This window comes from Culex pipiens, chromosome 2 (genome assembly GCF_016801865.2).
Source record: "Culex pipiens pallens isolate TS chromosome 2, TS_CPP_V2, whole genome shotgun sequence".
Taxonomy (NCBI): Eukaryota; Metazoa; Arthropoda; class Insecta; order Diptera; family Culicidae; genus Culex; species Culex pipiens.
This window is the reverse complement of record NC_068938.1, coordinates 69,127,232-69,147,607: the sequence shown is the minus strand read 5'-3', so window position 1 is coordinate 69,147,607 and position 20,376 is coordinate 69,127,232. Positions and strand designations below refer to the sequence as shown.

The 20,376-nt window shown below is 35.0% G+C and overlaps 2 protein-coding genes across 3 annotated transcripts in view; both read left to right on the top strand.

Annotated features, from left to right (window-relative positions):
• The window catches only part of LOC120428848 (germinal center kinase 1), a 178,813-nt gene that overhangs the window by 4,377 nt on the left and 154,060 nt on the right, over nt 1-20,376 (top strand). The gene's annotated exons all lie outside the window — the stretch shown is intronic.
• Nucleotides 15,539-20,376, top strand: part of LOC120430329 (uncharacterized) — a 45,081-nt gene continuing 40,243 nt past the window's right edge. The window contains exon 1 of the mRNA XM_039595429.2: nt 15,539-15,947. Coding sequence (XP_039451363.1) covers nt 15,702-15,947 — 246 coding nt within the window. The 5' untranslated portion in view covers nt 15,539-15,701. The remainder of the gene's footprint in view (nt 15,948-20,376) is intronic.

Below are 20,376 nucleotides of genomic sequence, written 5' to 3'. Positions count from 1 at the left end.
AAAGTTGGCATTTGATGTCCTCTAAAACATATCAAAACCCCGATTTAATCTTACATGGGGTGAGATAGAGCCTTTCTTACTAAAGAATATAACAATGGTGGAACTTTTTTCAATTCATAACATCGACTTTGTTTATTTATAACGTCAGCGCATAAGAAAGTCTTATGATGAAAGCAATGAATTATAAATGATATGATTTCCAAAGGAAATAAAAAACGCAATTTTCACCAAAAGAATAAATTCAGTCGTACAATATGTTTGTACGTTTGTAATCAAACAAGCGTTTATGACAAACGCGATCATAGCAAGCTTCCCATGCGCCAGTGACAACGCACACCGCGGTTTTGTTTTTTTAGCTTCGGTACGAGCCCTTTTGTGTGTTGGTATTTTGGTTCATCGTTCCAGCGCACCAAGCCATGCAAAACCGAGGTACAAGCGAACCGCGTGTGCCGCACAGTGCAGGGAAGCTAGCCATTCAGCTTCTACGAAAGTGACAGAGTCAGAGATAGCTATTTTTAACAACCGCACCACTACACACTCAATCGCGAGAAACTTAGGTAGAAAGACATTGGCGTTGCCGGCGTTGAAAACTTTGAAAACGAAATAAACGATGAAAAGCTTAGAAAGCTCCTATTGGAATTCAATGAACCCTGTTAAATAAACTTACGAAATCACGAAAAAATGAAGTCTACTTTTAGGCGATTTTAGAAGCGCACGAAAAACAAATTGATTGTTGCCGGATGAATGTTCAAAAAATGTCACAAAAGTTTGTGCATAAACATTGGACAGTTATGCAAAAACGGACAGGGCAAAACAAACCGAAAAGCTACGATATCTTACATGTTGTAGGAAACATCGGTAGACAAGCTACTACAAAACGAGTATAAGTCGAGCCACAAAATATATGCGCCAGCATTCTCGCGCCAGCATTCGAAGCTCAACTTGACAACTTGTCGACTTGGCGACGAAGCGTCGAAAATCGATGCAGTGTGATTTTTTTACAATTTTTCGAATTAAAATTCATGCTGAATCGACATATTTACGAAGATGGAAATGACGTCCAGCCTTAAAGTAAAACCTATACCTTTCTTTAGTAAGAAAGGCAAAAAGTAAATCGCTGTAAAAATTGATCCGGATTGCCGATAGATGTCAAATTTGTTTCAGATGCTCACTCATGGTCTGTACTATGAATGTAGAAAGAAATTTCGGATAAAATCGGAAATGAAAAGTGTTGGCGAAGGTCACCAGGTGGGCTTTTACCTTTTTTTAGGGATTTTTTTTCTTATGGTAGGTTAATCAAACGGCTCTAACTCCAGCACCATATTATGAATCTGGATGAAAATTTGGGAGATTGTAGAGCTCGAAAAATGCAATTTTTGAGATAAATAAAAGATATGAAAATGAAAAAAATTGACCATATTTTCATTTGAAAACTGTGTATTTTGTTGAAAAGTCTGGCCGCATCCGAAAACAGATGGATATTTCGAAATTTGCGCGGCAACTCGCCCAGGTTCAGCACACTAGCTTTCATCTACATTCAGAAGAATCGAAATCGGATATATGGAAGCTGAGAACGACGCGACACAAAATTTTGCAAAATTTTACCACATACGAACATTACTCGACCTCCACGGAATTTATTTTCTCAAAATTCGAGGGTTGGAGACGGACGAGTTCTGTCAAGATGTCACTTTTAGTGACAAAAAGTGAAATTAAAAATCAACAATTTTTTTACCGTGTTTCATTTTTTTTCAGTGTAGTCCATATCCATACCTACAACTTTGCCGAAGACACCAAATCGATCAAAAAATTGCTTCAAAAGATACAGATTTTTGAACTTTTACATATCAGTTTTGTATGGACACACGGAGAAAAAAAAGTTCCCAAAATCGTGAACAAGCGTTTAGGGCGTCCAATTTTCCCGGGTTTTGAATTTCCCGGGAAACGGGAAAAATATTTTTGGAATCCCGGGAATTCCCGGGATCCCGGGAAATTTTTTAATCAGTAATAAAATCTATGTTTCATTATATTTTTGTTATGTTTTCAAGCTTAAAATCATAGAATTAGCTTAATAATATCAAATGGTGATAATTCTCACTTCAATCTGAACAAAGACGACAGTTTTAAAATAGCCTAAAAGAATTTTTTTTTTGTCTTTGTGGTGTTTAGGATTTTATATCAACTACTATTTTTAATTCCAGTATGATTAATTTTTTTATTTGCGAATCAAATTACATAATTCTTTAGTTTTTTTTTTTTTTTAAAAAAGGTCCAATATGCTTTTGTCTTCCATATATTTATAGGACCTTTTAAAAAAAAAATCTGGAATTCTTTTTATTTTTTTTTCTTTTATATACATTTTAATATTACATGACTAAAACAGCTTAAAAAATGTCTATAAAACAAAACAACAATAAATAAAATGATAAAATTTTAGATAAGTTTTGATTTCATTGTTTTATATAAAACATATTTTACAAATTATCTTCAAGTTACTACCGCCAACCGAGGGAAAATCAGAATTACAGTCTAAATAGGTACAGGAGATTTTAGAGCAATACATTTGGAAGTACAAATTGTTTTGTTTTGTTCCTGTTTTAACCGAAGTCATCCAAAACGTCATGCAATATTTTTTTGCTTTAATAGCTGTCTTTATTCGTTACATTTGTACTTATTTGCCCTAGATGCCGGTGTTTGATTATAAATAATTTGATATGAGATTGTTTTTTTTTTTAATTTAAAATCGAAAATATACGTAAATATATCCTTTAAAATATAGTCTTTAAAAAAAATAATACGTCAAAATAAAAGAGAAAAAAATTTAAAGCACTAGGCATTTTGCGGACCTGTTAATTAAAATTATAATATTTTTTCCTAAAATATCAATTTAATGCTGATATTTGCTGAATTCAAATTTTAATTGATTTTATTGTTCTACTATTTTCACAACCAAATCTGAATTTCCAGACCAAAATATGATATTTTTTTTAAATTTCGGGAATTCCCGGGACAAATTATAGAAAATCCCGGGATTCGGGAATTCCCGGTTTTGGAAAAATCCCGGGATTTTTGTCCCGGGAATTCCCGGGATGGACGCACTACAAGCGTTCATGAAAATGGGAACCACGAACAAAGTGTTCAAATGCCATGGTACGTTTTTCAAAATCGTACCACAGACAAACAGACGTGACTCTCCATACAGTTATTATTGAAATCCATCGTCCTTCATCAAACCACCAAATCACGGCGACGCCAGCGCTGCCTGTTGAGCTGATGCCGAAGCGCAGCCCAAACATACCAAAACAAACCCTTCACTGTCATGTGTCATGTCAATGTATGCGTGAGACAATCACGCCATAACGATTGTAAACATAATCAGCTGATCGAAATAATTTTGTTGTTGCTGATCGTCAGTACCCGATGAAAAACATAAAAATCAACACCGATGGCCGAAGATGACGGTGGGTCGGTTCCACGGTTGGTTCCGTTTCCAATGGCAGAACTTCATGTGCCAAATCATGCGGCAGCATCAGCAACGACGCACCACAACCGCAACGACAGAGACTAAAAAACTGGTCCTCCCGTTGCTTCTTAGTTCTGTCGAAGATTCCTTCACCACTGAAATCTCGATACCCCTGGTCACGAAAACAGCAGTAGTGGCCGCTGAAATAGAAAAAATCAAATTCAAATCTACCAGAATTGGTCCCCATGATGGGCGTTTGGAAACATCCGCGGGAACGTGTCGCCCACGATCGACGCAACATCGTAAAAAGGACGACCAGCAGCAGCAATCTGAGCAGCAGTCCACGAAGGATAAGGTTGCTCTGAAAGAGATGACTCCACCATAGGATCCAGCTTCCTCCGCAGTAACGGGCGCTTCAGCAGCAGCCTCAACATCGGCGGGCTGTTTAGGAGGCCTCCCGGGTTAATAGTGGGGAAAAGGTATGTCCTCGTTAGTCAGCCACTCATATGACCAAGACTGCCCCAATCTTGTCCAGCAAAGCCTGGATTGTGGATCATCGTTAGAATTCCTGAATTCCATCATAATTGTTTTGTTTTCATTTGCTGCCTCACACGTGCTCACGCTCAACTTAAAAACACACATCACACACACTGAGAAAAGACGGGTGAGCTATCACGACAGCAGCGCCATCAGCGACGGGTGAGTGGATGCCGAAACAAAATTGCATTTGAAATAAACGTTTTAGAAGGACGATGATTCGACACTCGAGTGTCCCGTCTGTTTGTCTGTGATCGTACCATGGGATTTGAACACTTTGTTCGTGGTTCCCCTTTTCATGAACGCTTATTCACGATTTTGTGAACTCTTTTTTCTCCGTGCAGCTGCCAAATTTGTATGGAAAATGATATGAACAAACTAATGATGCAAAATGGCTTCTTTGGGCATACCGAAGGCACCAAAAAGTTTCAGCCGGATTAAAAATACAAAAAAATAAAATTAAAGAAAAAATACCGATTCCGTAGAGAACTGCTCATGTAATTTTTGCTTGGAGTTGGACGGTATTCTGGGAGGGTGAATGGACCAAGGACGTCGTGTGTTCTAATTTCTAATGGGAAATGTTCGATAATCTCTCATTGTACGAATATTTAATGCGCCTAGGAATTCTGCAATCTTGTGAGTGCTTAGTATTCATCAATTATTCGAAATCGATATTAAGCTCAATTTAAGCCCACCAACTTTCGCTCACCTCTCGTTTTGGGTCACGTGCTAGGGCGCATGCAGTATGCGGCAGGTGTTTTAAGGAGAAAGAGTGTGCGCGAGAGAGCACGCGACTTGCGAATTATTGCACCTCCAAAAGCCGAGAAAGAAAGCTAAAGAAAAAATAAAAATAAAAAAAGAGCAAGAATTTGCTGCCGATGATGCAACCTGCGATGGCTGCTGCAGCAAGATGCAATTTTACACAATCGAAAAGGGGGGGAAAGAACAAGTAGTAAAGTGAGAAGTAAATGGGAGAATGTGAAGTGAATTGAGATATTTAAGAGAAAGAGAAAAAAAAAAAAAAACGAAAACTTGAATGTGAAAGGGTGAAGGGAATAGTTAAGGGATGTAGAAAATTCAACTATACTACAAGAAGTGGTTGCAAAAATTGTTTTTTTTTTTCAATGTATAGTTGATATTGATTACAGAATTTAGTGAGAACGAATTGCAACCTCAGATGCAATTCTTTGCTAGTTTACCAAACGAATGCAAAAGGCATGCTAATTAGTAACCATTTTTCTTTCAAAACAATAGTTCACAGTGATCTGCTCAAGCTTTGCAACGTTTGCTCATATATTTACTTTTTGCCACTTAAGCGGCTCACTTGGTAAATCTCAAGTGGTGCTCCGTCTCTGCTCTGTTTCCCGAAACTTCACTCTAGTCGGCAGATCTCGTTCAAAAATGTAAAACCAAAAAAAAAAAAAAAGAGGCAGACAGTTGAACTATCATCATCAACGTCAACAGGAACAGCCACCACCAAACATCACGTAAATTTGTCTATATATGGCAAGAGTTCCCCCCCAAAACTGCAATCATAACAAGTGGGGAGTAACATTTTGAAAGGTTCAAACAATTAATATGAAAAATAAAATGTTTAAATACAATTTCAAAAAAGGCATTACGTTTTTGAACCGTTAACATACAAACAACTTAAAAATTATAGTCCCTTTTGCAATATTACCCCCCAAAAAGCTTGTTGAGTTCGCTGAGCGTCGCTTTTGCGGAGAGCATATCATCATAATGTATGCAAAAATGCCCTCAGCCAAGCAGCGGAAAGTAACAAGCAACAACAGAACTAAACCAATTGGCTCGCCGACTTTGGGGCGTTTGGCGAGAGCGCTGATGAACGGTGGATGAGTGGAATCAGTGCGACTGAAAACGAAACCCCAAATGTATGCCACCTGAGATGCCACCACGTGAAACCGTGTTGTTGAGCTGCACCTTTGAATTTTTTTTTTCCAATTTCTTTTTTTGCTAGTTGCTCTCTGTGTCGGTTGGTTGATGGGCTGTTGTTATCCAAATGAGTAAATTATACTCATAACATGTACACAAAGTTAGACTTGAATGAGCAAAGTGCCGGTTAGGCGGGCTGGCAATCGAGCAGGGTAATTCGAGGTAGAGAGTTCTCGCGTTCGGCGAAGTTTGACGAGGTTAGAATGTTAAGAATTTTGAGCTTGCATAGCTAAGAACGTTCAACTATATCGTTGAACTTTTGTTTTTAATAACATTTTTTTTAACAAATTGGCTTACCTGAAAATCTTTGGAAATTCATCTAGAGTATGTCATGTTTGGTTAGAGTGATATGTCGTATTTAATTAATTGCACACTGTTTAAAAAATTGTGAACTTATGATTTTGAAGAGTGCAATCCTTTCAAATCTAATTGCAAATTAGAGTGACAGGAAATTGTTGGAATACATAGGTGCCTGGAATAAAGGAATTTTAATTTTTTTTTTACTTCAGTGTAGTTTTCGTCCAAATTTGTGCAAATTTGAAATTCTTGTAGGTAAATCAATACCCTACAATTTTTTCGAAGGTTGCAAAATGATCTGAGTGGATCCTAATGAGTTAGCATCAATGCGATGAAAAGAAATCGGCTTATATTAATGACCGATTCTTAGCGAAGCTACACCAAAATGTCACATTTTTCAATTTTTAATGTGATTTTTAATATGAAAGATTTCATTTTTATTATGATTCAATAATTGCAATGTGCTTTAAATGCGTTTTCTTACCTTAAAATCCACGAATATTGACCAAATATGGTCTGCAAGCCATTGAACGGGAGAGGAGCTTTTTAATAAATCTGCTCCTTTCGTTGTCCCGTCACGAAAAGAAATGGCAGGCATCAAACACAAATCTCAACCAATTTGTTTAGTTCAAGGAGCAAAATATTCGTTTTTTAAATTGTGATAATGTGTAGAAGAGCAAAAGTTTTTAAACATCAAACTGGCAAAACTGTCGCGATTTTTATAGTGTGCCTTTTAAAAGTCCAGTTTTACGATGTTGTCCCGTCACGCTACATTTTTATTTCAGGGGAAGCACAGGTACTATATGGTTCATTCTGCATGATATGTCTTTGTAGGAAAATCAATTATCTTTCCAAATATGTAATAACATTGGGGGATTTCTTCTTTTATTTTGCCACTACAGCCAAAACACTGAAAAAAACTTGGATTTTTTTTGAAAAGGAGCCGAAGAATCGGTCAAATACCTACTTGAAGTTATATCAGAGGAAAAAATACTTTTTTCTTAAAAAAATCATCAACAATCTGGATCATCTCGGATCGTTTTGCAACCTTGGTCTTAATTTTGGGGTATTCAATTACCGAAAAGAATCTCAAATTTGGACAACATTAGGCGGAACCTGTCCCACCAACAAATTCTGAACCGCTGTTTCCTTTTTTTTTTTGCGATTTTACTTATGCAAACTTCAACGCTCAAAAGCAAAAATAAAAAAAAAACTGTGGATGATCTCACACGACTGTGAATTGACCTTTCTATTACTTCAGAAAGTTTCATCGAAATATCCCATTATTTGAGTGGACTATAACATGCTCGTGAAAATAAAGAAATTTAAGATGAAGACTTTTTTGTTATATTCAGTGTGCATAAAACATTGGAGTTTTGAATCTCGTTAAAAAAATATAAATAAAACTTTTACATGAAATGCCATCATGTTATAAGGTAATAAACCTACAAAAAATCGGGCCCGATTTTTGAATCTGCATTCTTCATATTGACATGTCTTCAGGGATGGAATAATCGCAAAAAATCTTTTTAGCTTGAGAACTTTCTTCACCCGCGATAGAGAGAGGAGGCGAAACACGCAAAAGATAATCGCTCTCGAACTTTCTGAAAAAAACAATCACTTAAAGTTTTTTTTTGTTATTTTCAGTGTTAGCACCACTTAAATTAAATTTATTTGTTTTGTTTACATACATTTTTCATCTACAAGGTATGTAGATTACTAAGGCAAGGCGGGTTTTCCAGCTGTCAAAATAGTTAGTAAGCACGAAACCTAGATTTTACATTGAGATTTTCATAAAAGTTTAAATGTTGAGCATTTTCCAGGCAAATTTTACCGGATTTTTTTCTGCCAAGCTGAATTTATAAAAAAAACAATATTTTTTTTAAGCGTATTTTGGTTTTTAACAACCCTACAGAGAAAAATTCGGTAAAACTTGCCCGGAAATGGTCCAATTTTCACTTTTGAAAATCTCCATATAAAATTCAGGTTTCGTGCTAACTATTTTGACAGCTAGAAAAACCCCCCTTACCTTATCTAATCTACATACCTTGGTTCATCTACAAAAAGTGACAAGCCATTTTTCGTCGTGTGACGTAACACCTGCCAGTGTAGTAATGCAATCGATGTTCCGCCGAATTTCATTTTACCGATCTTACGGGCGCGAGAGAAAGAGCTAAGTTCCTTTCCGATTTTTTCTCTTGATGAGTGTCAACAGATTTTCAGGGACCGGGCCGTGGCATATGTCCCCGGCTTCTTCTTCTTTCCCTGATGATTCTATGAAATGTGGGTTCCGTTCATAGAATCTGTCTCATGCGGTTAATGCAACGCAATAGGCCGGGCCGCTTTAAAGAGTGTAATACACTTCGGGGGATCTCGAAAGTATTGCAATCATTAATAATGACAAGAAGGAACTTGAGGCGTAATCTAACCGTAAGTTCTTCCCGGATGCTTTCTTCGGACTGGCTGCGCTTGTGTTCGATTAGATTAGATGAGCGTCAACAGATTTTCATTTGATGAAGATTCTCCCATCGCTGCATGTCTCAATAAAAATAATTTCAATTTTTTTAAATTTGGTTTAAAAAAATAAGAAATGAGAAAATTTATCAGTTTATAGACCTTTTTAAATGTTTTGCCTGATTTTAAAATTTTGAAATTATTGTTATTAAAAATCGAAAAATTTCACAAAGGTTTCATTTTTTAACATTGAAGGCTAATTAGGTGACACTTAGAAAAACTCATTTTTGTCGATTAGAATTCTTCGAAGAGCTGTATCTCAGAAACTCATTGGAGCCTAAGATTTCAAAAGGGCCCTAACTTGTGTAACCAAACTGTATCCCTTTCACTCAAATAACAGTTTACATAAGGTTTGAGAGGGATGCACTCTTGTTTACAAAAGTTATGTGCCCTACTGAAATGGAAGGCACAAATTGTCCGATTTTCTAAATTTTGGAGAGAAAATTATAAGAAATTTTCTTAGTTGTTCAAAAATATGTTTGGGGTTGCTTTTCTTTCAAAAAGTATTTTTTAAATGCAATGACTTAAGAATAGTCAAATAAAAAAAAAATTGTAAAGTACTTTTCAATGCAAATTCAATTCGGTTTTATTTTTTTTGATATTAAAAAAGTTAAATAGAAAAAATCGAAAATATGTTTTTTTTATCTATTTTTTCCGAAAAATCCTAATCTACCTTCAACTTTGCCGAAGACCCCAAGTCGATCAGATTTTTTTTCCTCAAGATTCAGAATTTCATACATTTACCTATCCATTACTCGATTTCTTAGGCATAAATAAGTAGCTGTGCCAATTTTGAGCCAAATCAGTTAAGGGTTAAGGGTCACTATAGACCGTTAAAGTTGGTGAACAAATATCTTTTTATATAAAAACGTCTTCTTTAAATTGTTCGTCAGGGTTATTAACTCGGATAGTTTTGCAGTCTTCGACAAAGTTGTTTGTCATAAATTGTTACATAAGAATCTCACACTTGACTTTGTCTGAAACATTTAACGCCACCTCTTGGTGAAATTTAGAAATTTTTGCTTTTCCCCATACATTTTTTCGATTTTTCCATACAAACTTCAACGATCAATAGCGATAGCTTAACCGATTTGGCTTAAAATTGGCACAGTTACTTATTTTACTTGAAGAATCGAGTCAAGGGGTACCTCTTAACATTTTCCAAAATTTCAATTTTCTCGTCACCCTGAGGGCCATCCAACGTGACAGACGTGGACAGATTCGACCTTGGTTCGATTTGCCTTAGTTTAATTGAGTTGGGTCATAACTCTTCACCGGAATGACAAAACACTGCTAATCAGATAGTGTCAAATTTTGCACCATCGCCAAAACTTTGTCACAGATTTAATTATCGAGTTCCGCGTCTGAATTTCGCCATAGTCATCGCCCCGACGCCTAATCGTGGGCCACAAATCAGTCCAACATTCCGTTATACTCGTCACCCTGAGATATGGCCGCAGTTGGCCGCCTCTTATCACCTTGATAACAGCCGCTGACTTTCGATTCTCCAACTATTAAGCGTCCGAAAATTTTCTCGCTAAATTTCCATTTCAAAGACTAGTTAAGAGAGACTTCAGTTGCCGCGCGGTTTGCTAATCGTGTGAATCATGAGAAGCCAGCAGCCCCTCTTGGGCAAAGTGAAATGTTTCTTTTTTTTTGCTTCTTCTGGCGGTGGCCGCGGTCTAGTCTTGGATAGGTTGGTACTGTTGTGTTGTACCGAAGCGCTGATGATGACGATGATGATGGGTACTTGTAGACCTATGGTAGAGGCTCGTTTGCCGTTGCCTGAATGCCTAGTTGGTAACCTAATCAAGCACCTAAACTCGCACCAACCAACCAAGCACTCTTGAATTAAACACGTAAATAACCAAGTGTGTGCAGCAGCTGGCGGAAAGCAGTGGCGTACCCTATTTTTAAATTTATTGTAATTATTTTAACGTCAACTCGAAGATCTGTATTTCTGAACACTTTGGAGGAATTTCAACAACAACAAAAAATCATTATTTAACAAACTAAATATTAAAAAAATATTTTTCCTCAAAAGCCCCTCCCTCGGTACGCCCCTGTCCATCAACCGTGGCCATCCGCCGCCAGCACGTCCAATCCGTCAGCTCAGTACCCAATCTGGCGTTGATTTGGTCGGCCGGCCGTCAGTAAGTCCGTCAAACATTGTGCAGTAGGTTCTAGCTAGCTTGCTCCAAGGTCCCTCCTCTTCTCCGTACAGTGAAAGAAGAAAAAAAAAACCATCCAAACCGAAAAGGCCTTTTAGGTCAGTCTCCAAGAAACGCCGCAGTCGTCGCGCAGACCTTAAACGGGAGAAAGAAGTCGCGTTCAAGTGTGCGTGCCCTCCTCCGTGGAGAAAGAAGTCTGACTGGATTGGCCACTTCTTCAGCCTCCAAACTCCGGGCTAACAGGTTGATGAGGAGATTAAATCTCGCGGCAGAACGGTGCTGAGAGTTGTCCAAGAAAGAGCGGTAGTTTGCGTCCAGCAGCGGTAGTTGAGCGGAGCAAAAAAAAGGGGCCAAACGTCTCGTTGTTGATTGTGGTGAGACCAAGTTTGCATCCGGAACGCCCGGGGCCGGTTGGAGTGTGAATTTCTCTCCCTGGAATACTCGGTGTGACTTTAGTACCGACTGGTGTTACCTTGGAGTAGGAAGTGCGTCGTTGAAACAGTGTTTTGAGGGTCGTGATCGCGAGTGTTGTGGGGCGAGTGAATTTAAGAGGGTGACAAGGTGAAAATTGTAACCTTCATAGCATCGTCCAGCAGTGTGATTCCTGTGCCAAACTGACCATCTGGACCAAATATAAGCTGAATCGGACGAGATTAAATCTAACGCTGTGTGGGAAAGATACAATAATGCTACAGTTCAATGTTGTTACTCTGATCTTAAAGGATTTTCCTTAGATTTTTTCAAATAATTTATGTAAAGATCATATATTTTAATCGGGTCAAGTGAAATTAAGAAACAATAGCTAAGAAGGAAGTGAACACCCGAACAGACTGTAATAACTAAATTCATGCCATTTCAATAACAAATAATGTTAAAATAACAAAAAGTGTTATGGAAAATTCTTGCAAAAACCATTTTTGCATAAGAGTTTGATAACAGTTAATGTTATCATAACAAAATTTGTTATTGGTCTGATATTGGTTGAAAGCTAAAACAATTTGGGAATAACATTTTTTGTTATGGAAGAATACCGCCAAATGTTATTGGGATGATCGGATTAGTTGTTAAAATAACAAAAAATAATAACAAAGATTTGTTCGAAGAATGACTCAAAATGTTATGAGTCTGTTATTACAATAACAATCCAATAACAAAAAAACCATAACGGCGAATAACAAAACTTGTTATAAATAACATTAAATGTTATTGGCCTAGTATTTTCAAATATCAAAAAATGTTATTCCCACGTTATTTCCGTCTGCTCGGGCATGCACGTTTCAATCAAATGTTTTGCCATGTACAAAGATTTTCCAGTATTTTTTATTCGCTTGAAAATAAACAAAAACTTTTTTAAATATTAGTTTACTAAACACCAATATTGTCTACCAAATAAGAATTTTACATTTAAAATGCTAAACAGAATATCATTTTTTAAAGATAATATATCAAAACTTTTAGAAATTTTCAAGTTAAAAAAATAGCCCTTCCTTTCAGTGACAGTACATATTTGAAAAACTAAGTAATTAAAGTGACAGGGTGGCTTCTAAAGGCGGGAAATCGAATTGGCAAATAAATTGCGAATTATCGACAAAAAGCTAAATTTTGCTCTTGAAAAAATTTCACGGTTAAATTTTTTTTTGGAGATTTGAAGGTGTAAATTAAGATTTCTTCCGTAATGTTGCCTAAATGCATGTGTAAAATAAATAAATTTCATTCAAAAAAAGATGAAAATGTCTCCTTGGTCTCCAACATCCATTTGCCAAACCAAAACTGTCAGAGCAAGACTGTCAAACTTATAAGTAAATAATAAACAATCTTGGTTTTTGACAGTAATATTACATTTGTGAATAAGTACATTTTTTATTTCAGAATTGAAAGAGAAAATTTAATTTTCCATCTATAAATTTGTAAATTTATCACTTTTCTGTTGTAATGTCACTTTTTCAGTCTAAATTGAGGTAATATAACATCATTAAAAAGGTAATATAAAATCTTTCAATTTTCACCTTCCAAATTTACAAAAAAAAATACTGTGTAGGTGCACACAAATCAGGCGAAGATTATTTGAAACAGAGTTATTTTATTTCATTTCATTACCTGGTTTTGGTCTAAAACTTCTTTTAACGAAAGAAAATCTCCAAATAATTTGGCCTCCTTTAAACAAGAGCCTTCCATCAATTCCTTGAATTTTTCCTTGTTTTTGATGTACCATTTCACATTTTTCTGACATATTTTATGTCGTAAATAGTAATTTTACATCAGAATCTGCGTAATGTCAAAAAAATGCAAAATTACATGAAAAAGAGGGTAAATTTCAGCTTTAAATTTTCAACTCGCTGCAGGTTTTATTTTTTTACTGTGCAGAAAAAACGTACGTAAATTTGCTATTTTGAACATATTTTCAGGCACTTGAGGATATTTTTTATCATGTATTAATTTTGTCTTCAAAATCAACTTCAAATTTCGTATTTGCTTTGATAATTATTTGAGACTTTAAGATCCCTTTAAAAATCCTTTAAATGTTTTTTTTTTCATTTTATTCACCGCCTTCATCTCAAACGCTCAGGCTGTATTACACAGTAAAAAAAGTAGAAATTTGGAAAGAAGAAAATTTTATTTGTTAAATATTACCTCTTTTTTAAGTGACTTTATCTAAAATAATGTGTAAAAATGTGAAATTCAACAGAAACTGATGAAAATTTTACCAGTTCCTGATGTAAAATTACATTTTATTTGGGCGTAAAATCTGTCACTATTTCCCGGTGTAATATTATCATAGTTTTGTACTGTTTTGTTTTAGTTTTAAACTGCAATGTTAAAAAAATATTATTTTGGGAGGTTGTCAAATGTGATGGTTAAATTTTACATATTTTTTGTGTAATGCGTGGAATTTTTGAATTTACACAATTTTATAGATAATATTTCACTTTTTTCTATCAAAAAATCTTTCAACATTCCTCGACGTTATATTACTATTATTTTTTACTGTGTTTATCTTCATAGTTTTCCTTAATGGGAGTAAACTTAGGAAACAACATATTTTGAAATAATTTCTTAATTTTAGTGTAAACACAGTAAAAAAGTTGCATTCTGATATGGAGACAAATTTGGTGCTTGAATAATGAATGTATTTCCAAGTTTTCCATGTAATTTTACGTGAATTTATGTGGTGTGCAATATCACATTTAAAGATGTTTTTAGTTTTCAAACTCATCTATGTTATTGCTTGTTGGCATTGAAAATTAATTATAATACCAATGTGAAAACCAATAACTTATTGGTTTTCACATTGGTATTATAATTAATCTTCAATGCCAACAAGCAATCGTTGGTTTTTGCAGCAAAATTATAACAAAAATTAAAAATCACTGATCTAGGTTTTATTTTTTTACAGAATGTAAGGAGTTAAACGTAGTTTTTGAAATTTATTTATATTTATCGAAACAAATATTTTCAATAAGAAACTAATTGAATTGCAATTTCTTATGCAAAATTTGTGATTCTTCTAGACCTAGTTCTAGTTTGTTTTTAATATTAAAATTAAACATGGATTAGATTGACCAAAGCAATTTTTCGTATAAAATTTTTTAAGCTTCATATTTGACAATTGGGTAACTTTTTCTCGCCTATTTTTTCGATTTTTCTCTGAATTATATCTCTTTTTTTTTTCGTTTGTGTCGAATGAATTTTGAATTTTTTGACGGATTTTCCCTGATAAAAATACCTTGTTTGAAGTTGAAATTAAGCTGAAATTTGATTATATCTATCAACATATTCATAATTTACTTATTAGTGATTGTCATAGACTTAAAATCATTCATTTGGAAAAATACAGATTGTTTTTTGTTTTTATTTTATGGCAAACTTGAATTCTTTACCGAAATGTTACCTATTCAGAATATATTGTCAATCTTTTTTTTTTCATTTTTGATTAAATCGGTCACTTATGAGCTTTTTTAAATTTTGAGCGTTGGACTAGTTGGACATAAACATTTTTTTAAGCTTTATTGTGACAACGTTTTCAGAATTTTGTCATAATTTTTCATATTCAAAGGTTTTAAATTGGCCTGAAACATAAATTTTAGAGCTTGATGAGTTTGAAAAGGAATAACTTACTTTTTACGATTTAAACAGGGATTTTGTATATTATTTTTTATGTGGATAATTATAATATGATAGGAGAGATATATTAGGAAATTATAGTTGGTAAATAGTATAATTACATTCACAAAAAAGGATTTGCATTTTTAAGGGAATAGTAAATGTGAAATTTATCCTACAATTTTGTAGAAATTTCAAATTAATAGCATGAAAAAAAATCTTCATGTTATTTTAAATCTTTAATTCCTAAATATTTATACACACGAAATAATAACCAAAAACAGTAACTTCATGATGAATCCATAGCGGCAAAAATATATGATTAAATTAGTTTTGAGTACTTTTCAAAAATATAGTGGATGTAAAAAAATCTTATTCGATCAAGCTTATTTTTGGACCAAATGGCAAGTTTATTTTTTTTTGCAAAAAAATATATATATCTATGTAGTCACCCTGCAGCGTACAACCGTGAAGTCCGTTTCAAGCTACATCGCTGCACCAGGAAGCTCCAGTCCCCGATTACTCATCCGTCCTAATCGATTCGTGTGTGCTTAGTGTAGTTGCGCCTTCAAGTGCCATGTGAGGCCATTATCAGTGCAGTGTGTTGGGCCAATTCAGTGTAAAGTGTTAAAAAAAATCAGTAAATAAGAATTACCCACCCAGCCATGGTGTACTCGAGTCGTGAAAATTTTACCGCCACCATGCTTGGGGGAGGTGGATCCGGATTGGAGTACGGCGGCGATTCCCGGATGTCCGCGCTGGTGGACGAAACCGTGGTGAGCGATTGGCAGATTAGCTCCGGCCAGTTGCCCCCGGCGCCGGTTTGGGGCAGTTCGGGACCCCCGATTCCGCCGGTGGTGGCCCCACCCGTCGTCAACTCGCCCAATTTGGATGACCTTACGGAGGAACAGGTAGGAAACGGGTTGCATTCCAGGAATTGAAAAAAAACGGTCCGATCTTGTTTGCCCACTTTGGAAGCAGCAAGTTGGAGCGGTGTTCGTGGGTTTTTATTATTGTTTTTTTTTTCGTTAAACTCGTTTTGAATGGCGTTGGGGCCTGGTGTGATACTTAGGCGTACCTTGCGCGCCGCTTTCGGCGAAGCTTCACTTTTTTCCGACTTGTTTCTCTTTTTTCTCTTACGGTGAGCTCGGTTGCTGGAATGTGGAGTGTGTACGGCGATGGAGTGCGGAAGGGTGGTATCCACCCAAGGCAAACCTTAATGTCTTAATTTTTCATGAAGAACACAAACTGGAGTTTGAGAAAAATCTCTGAAATTGACTCCTCTATCAAAGTTCGTTTAGGATTTTTTTTAAATTTCTTACGACCTTGCATTCGTTTAGTGCTGAACTGGCGATCTACGGGCACTGTTTCAATCGACCGAAACCAGAAACCTGCAGCTCGTCGGGAAAGCTTCTGGTTTATATACAGTTATTAACTCCATCGCGCAAAATCAAGCGTCTCCTCCAAAGTTTTCGGGGCGCTATCTCTGTCGGAAGTCGGCAACGGCTCCGGCTGGGTCACCCCTCGGGGGCCAACAATGGGAGCCCCTAATTTGGGAGTCTTGACGCAGTTGTTGCGTCTGATTAAATCTCGATTGTCGTGAAGAGAGGTACGAGCCGGCGTTGATGTAGCTCACCAACGCTGGTTTATCTAGATCGTACTGGTTGAAGATGATGATGATGCCACCACCGGATGTGTTTGTGTCCCCTCGAAGAGGGGGAAGAGTCGGCCCTTTAGTACCGGTCTGATGTTGGGTTTTTTTTCTCTCCCCTCTCGCAGCAGCAGCTTTTCATCATCATGTGACCGTGTTTCAGTGCAGTGTCTATTTCCCGGCATTCGTGCGACAGTTACGTTGTACCGAGTTCCCGAGCTCCGGATAAAACTGTGCTTTTGATTTACCTTGACGAGGGGGTGTTGGCTAATACTATGTTGACGCAGTTTCAACAAGGTTTTTGGAACGAAAGAAGAGCAGGGTGACTTCACCAAAAAACGTTACTTAATCCACCTTTAGGTGGTTGGTGCCTTCCTCTCATTTATAGTGATTCCAACCCCCCAAAAGTGTCCACATGTTTATGGATCTCCCCTAACGTTCGCAGCACCTAAGAGGTCCTAATTAAAATAAGTGATGAGTAAAAAAACAGACTACCCACAGACTTTTTGTCAAGATTATACAGACACGGCCTTTGAGGAAAATGGCATCCCTCTTCACGGCTTTTTTGTGGCGATCAGACCCGACCATTTGAGGTTATGTGAATTCAGACCATTTTTTAAACTGCTTGTAATTTAAGATAGGTAAGTCAGATCTTGAAAATTCTTACTCCACTTAAAAGGTCTTCTCATATGCTTTCTAAAAATATATAACATGTGAGGGTTGCATGAAAAAAACACCCTTTTTACCATAATTTTAATTTAATATGAAACAGATTTTTTAACATAACTTTTTAAATACATGATAATACTGCATGAAATTAAATGGCAACTTAGGGGACGTTAAGACGGATCGATTAAAACCATTCCGGCCAAAATCGGTTGAGCCTGTGACGAGATATTCCAGTGTCATTGATTTGGTACACATGTCTACATACAGCCAAACACACAGACATTTGCTCAGCTGGTGATTCTGAGTCGATATGTACAAATGAAGGTAGGCCTAGGAGGTCTAATTAAAAAGTTCATTTTCCGAGTGATTTTATAGCCTTTCCTCAGTAAGGTGAGGAAGGCAAAACAGAAATGCGAATCACATTAAAAAGTTCAACTATTTAGTTTAATTAATTCGCACAAATTTTAAAAACAAACTGATTTTTCACATAATTTAATGTTTCTAGCATCGAAAAAAGGTTCCGAAAATTCTTGTTTTTTTGTTTGGGTAATCGAGACTCTAAATAACTCTATCTGTAAAGTGTTTAAAAAGTTTCACCAATTTTTCATCAATGATTGTATAATTTAATTATGTTTGTTTCCAATCCGTAGAATTTCTTTTCAGTTATTCATGTTTTATTAAAATATTACAAATTAATTTATTTGACCCACGTTATGTTCATAACTCAACTTTTATTTCATCATTTCTAGTTGTTGCCTTACTCTTCATAATTTTGAATTTTTGAACTTAATATAACTTTGTGTTTTTTTTATCGGAAATTTCATAGAATTGATCGAAATCCATCCTTAAAATGATTCGTACCTTTATTTAATTTAAATTTCATTTAGGCCGTTGCAAATAATATTCAGAGATTATACAATTTTTATTTATTTTTGGTATGTTTTGGTAACGAAAAAAGCCATCTATTGAGTTATGATACAGAGTGATTGCCCAAAAAATATATTAGACTGGCTCGTCGTTATATGGAAAAAATAAAAAATTATCGAATCAAACCAGAAAAAAGTTTTTTTTAAGCCTTTTGGGCCTCAAAACAACTCCTCAAAATTTGGGAGCGATTGGTTGCGTTCACACTTTGCGCATTGCATTTAATTTTTGTATGGGAATTAGTATTGGAAAATCCTCTTTTTTACATTTTGATTTTTATCATTTTTATTTCCCACTAAAGTTTTAAAACCAACACAATAGCCTTGAAATTAAGAAAATTCTCTAAAACTTTATTTAAGAAATAATTGTGCTATCTTGCTACTGTCAAAAGATACAGCGTTTTAGACCAGTTTTGAGCAGGCTGTATCTTTTGACAGTAGCGAGATAGCACAATAATTTCTTAAATAAAGTTTTAGAGAATTTTCTCAATTTCAACGCTATTGTGTTGGTTTGAAATCTTTAGAGGGAAATGAAAATGTTAAAAATAAAAAATGTAAAAAAGAGGGTTTTCCCATACAAAATTGAAATGCAATGCGCAAAGTGTGGACGCGACCAATCGCTCCCAAATTTTAGGGGGTTGTTTAGGGCCCTCAAAGCAACCGAAAAAACACGTTCTGAAAAATCGTTCATCTCGAGCCATCCTAATATATATATATATATATTTTCAAAAAATGTGATTTTTCCCAAATCCTTAAATTATGGTCGAGAAACCGATTTTTAATGTCGAAATTTAAACATTCGTATAATTTTCTGATTTTTCATAAAAAAATATTTTTAAAATATTCAAATTTAAGCCTTACATAAAACACTTATTTTGACCTTTGCTTGAATTTAAAATTTTATAATCAGACCATAAGTTGCTGAGGCATTTGCAGGGTTGTAACGGAAGGCGCGGATGGCAATTTTGATGAATAAAATAAATGAGAGAGATTGAATTAATTTCATGTTACATGGAAAAATATTATCAAGAAAAAGGATATTTTTTTTTCGTTGAGTGCACAAATTTGGATTTCTTAGAAGTTGTTACTGTAACAAAATTAAATTTCCTCCGAAAAAGGTTTGTTAGTATTTTCTTAATAAGAAACGTTGAAATGATCTTCAATAAGAGATTTTTATTTTAAATGTATTGTTGAGGATTTCTTAATTAAATCTATTACTACACTCAACTTTTTTTTTACCATCTGCTTACTGGTTCTGAAAATTTAGTTTCTTTTGAGTTTTGCTAAAATTTTATACCATATTTATTCAAAAGTTTTTGAATTCTGATTTGTAAATATCTAAATATTAAAAATAATCCGAGATTTCGTTAATTCACAATTCAATCCAAAAATGGAGGAATTAATAATTAAAAAAAAATGAATTCAGATTGAATGCAAGAATTTAAAAAGTAAAAATTTAAAACAAGTGAAAATTAAAAACAATCAATAGAACATAAAATAAATACTTCTTAAATTCTCAAATGCTAGAATGCAATGCTTAAACGCTGAAATGCTCAAATGCTTAACTTAAATTCCTTAATTCCTAAATTCTTAAATTTCTTAATTTTTAAATTCCGGAATTTCTTAATTTCTTTATTCCTTCATTCTTCAATTCCTTAATTCCTAAATTCTTAAATTCACTCCCCTCAAAAAAAATTTACGGCAAGATTCTTAAATTCTGAACCTTTTAGAAAATGAAATGCTGTAGAATTCACTAAGTTTTGAAATGCTACCATTTTTGTCACCATCTTAGATAACAGAAAATACTTTTATACTCTGGAGTCATATTTTAGGTAGGGGAAATTTGGGGAAGAAAATAATACAAGTATCGTGTTTCAATTTTTCTGAGTGACTCTTTGGCGAGTATCATCGAGTGAAAACTTTCAATATATATTTTATGTTTGTTAACTGTTTGAATTGTTTTTAATTAAATTTTATTTACTTTTTATTTTAATTTCTATTTTAGATTTCTTTTTCTTTCCAACATTACTGTTATGGATTTTCCTTCTGGTTTACTTCATCCGAGCAAAAAATAGATTCCGTGACAACCCTGCATTT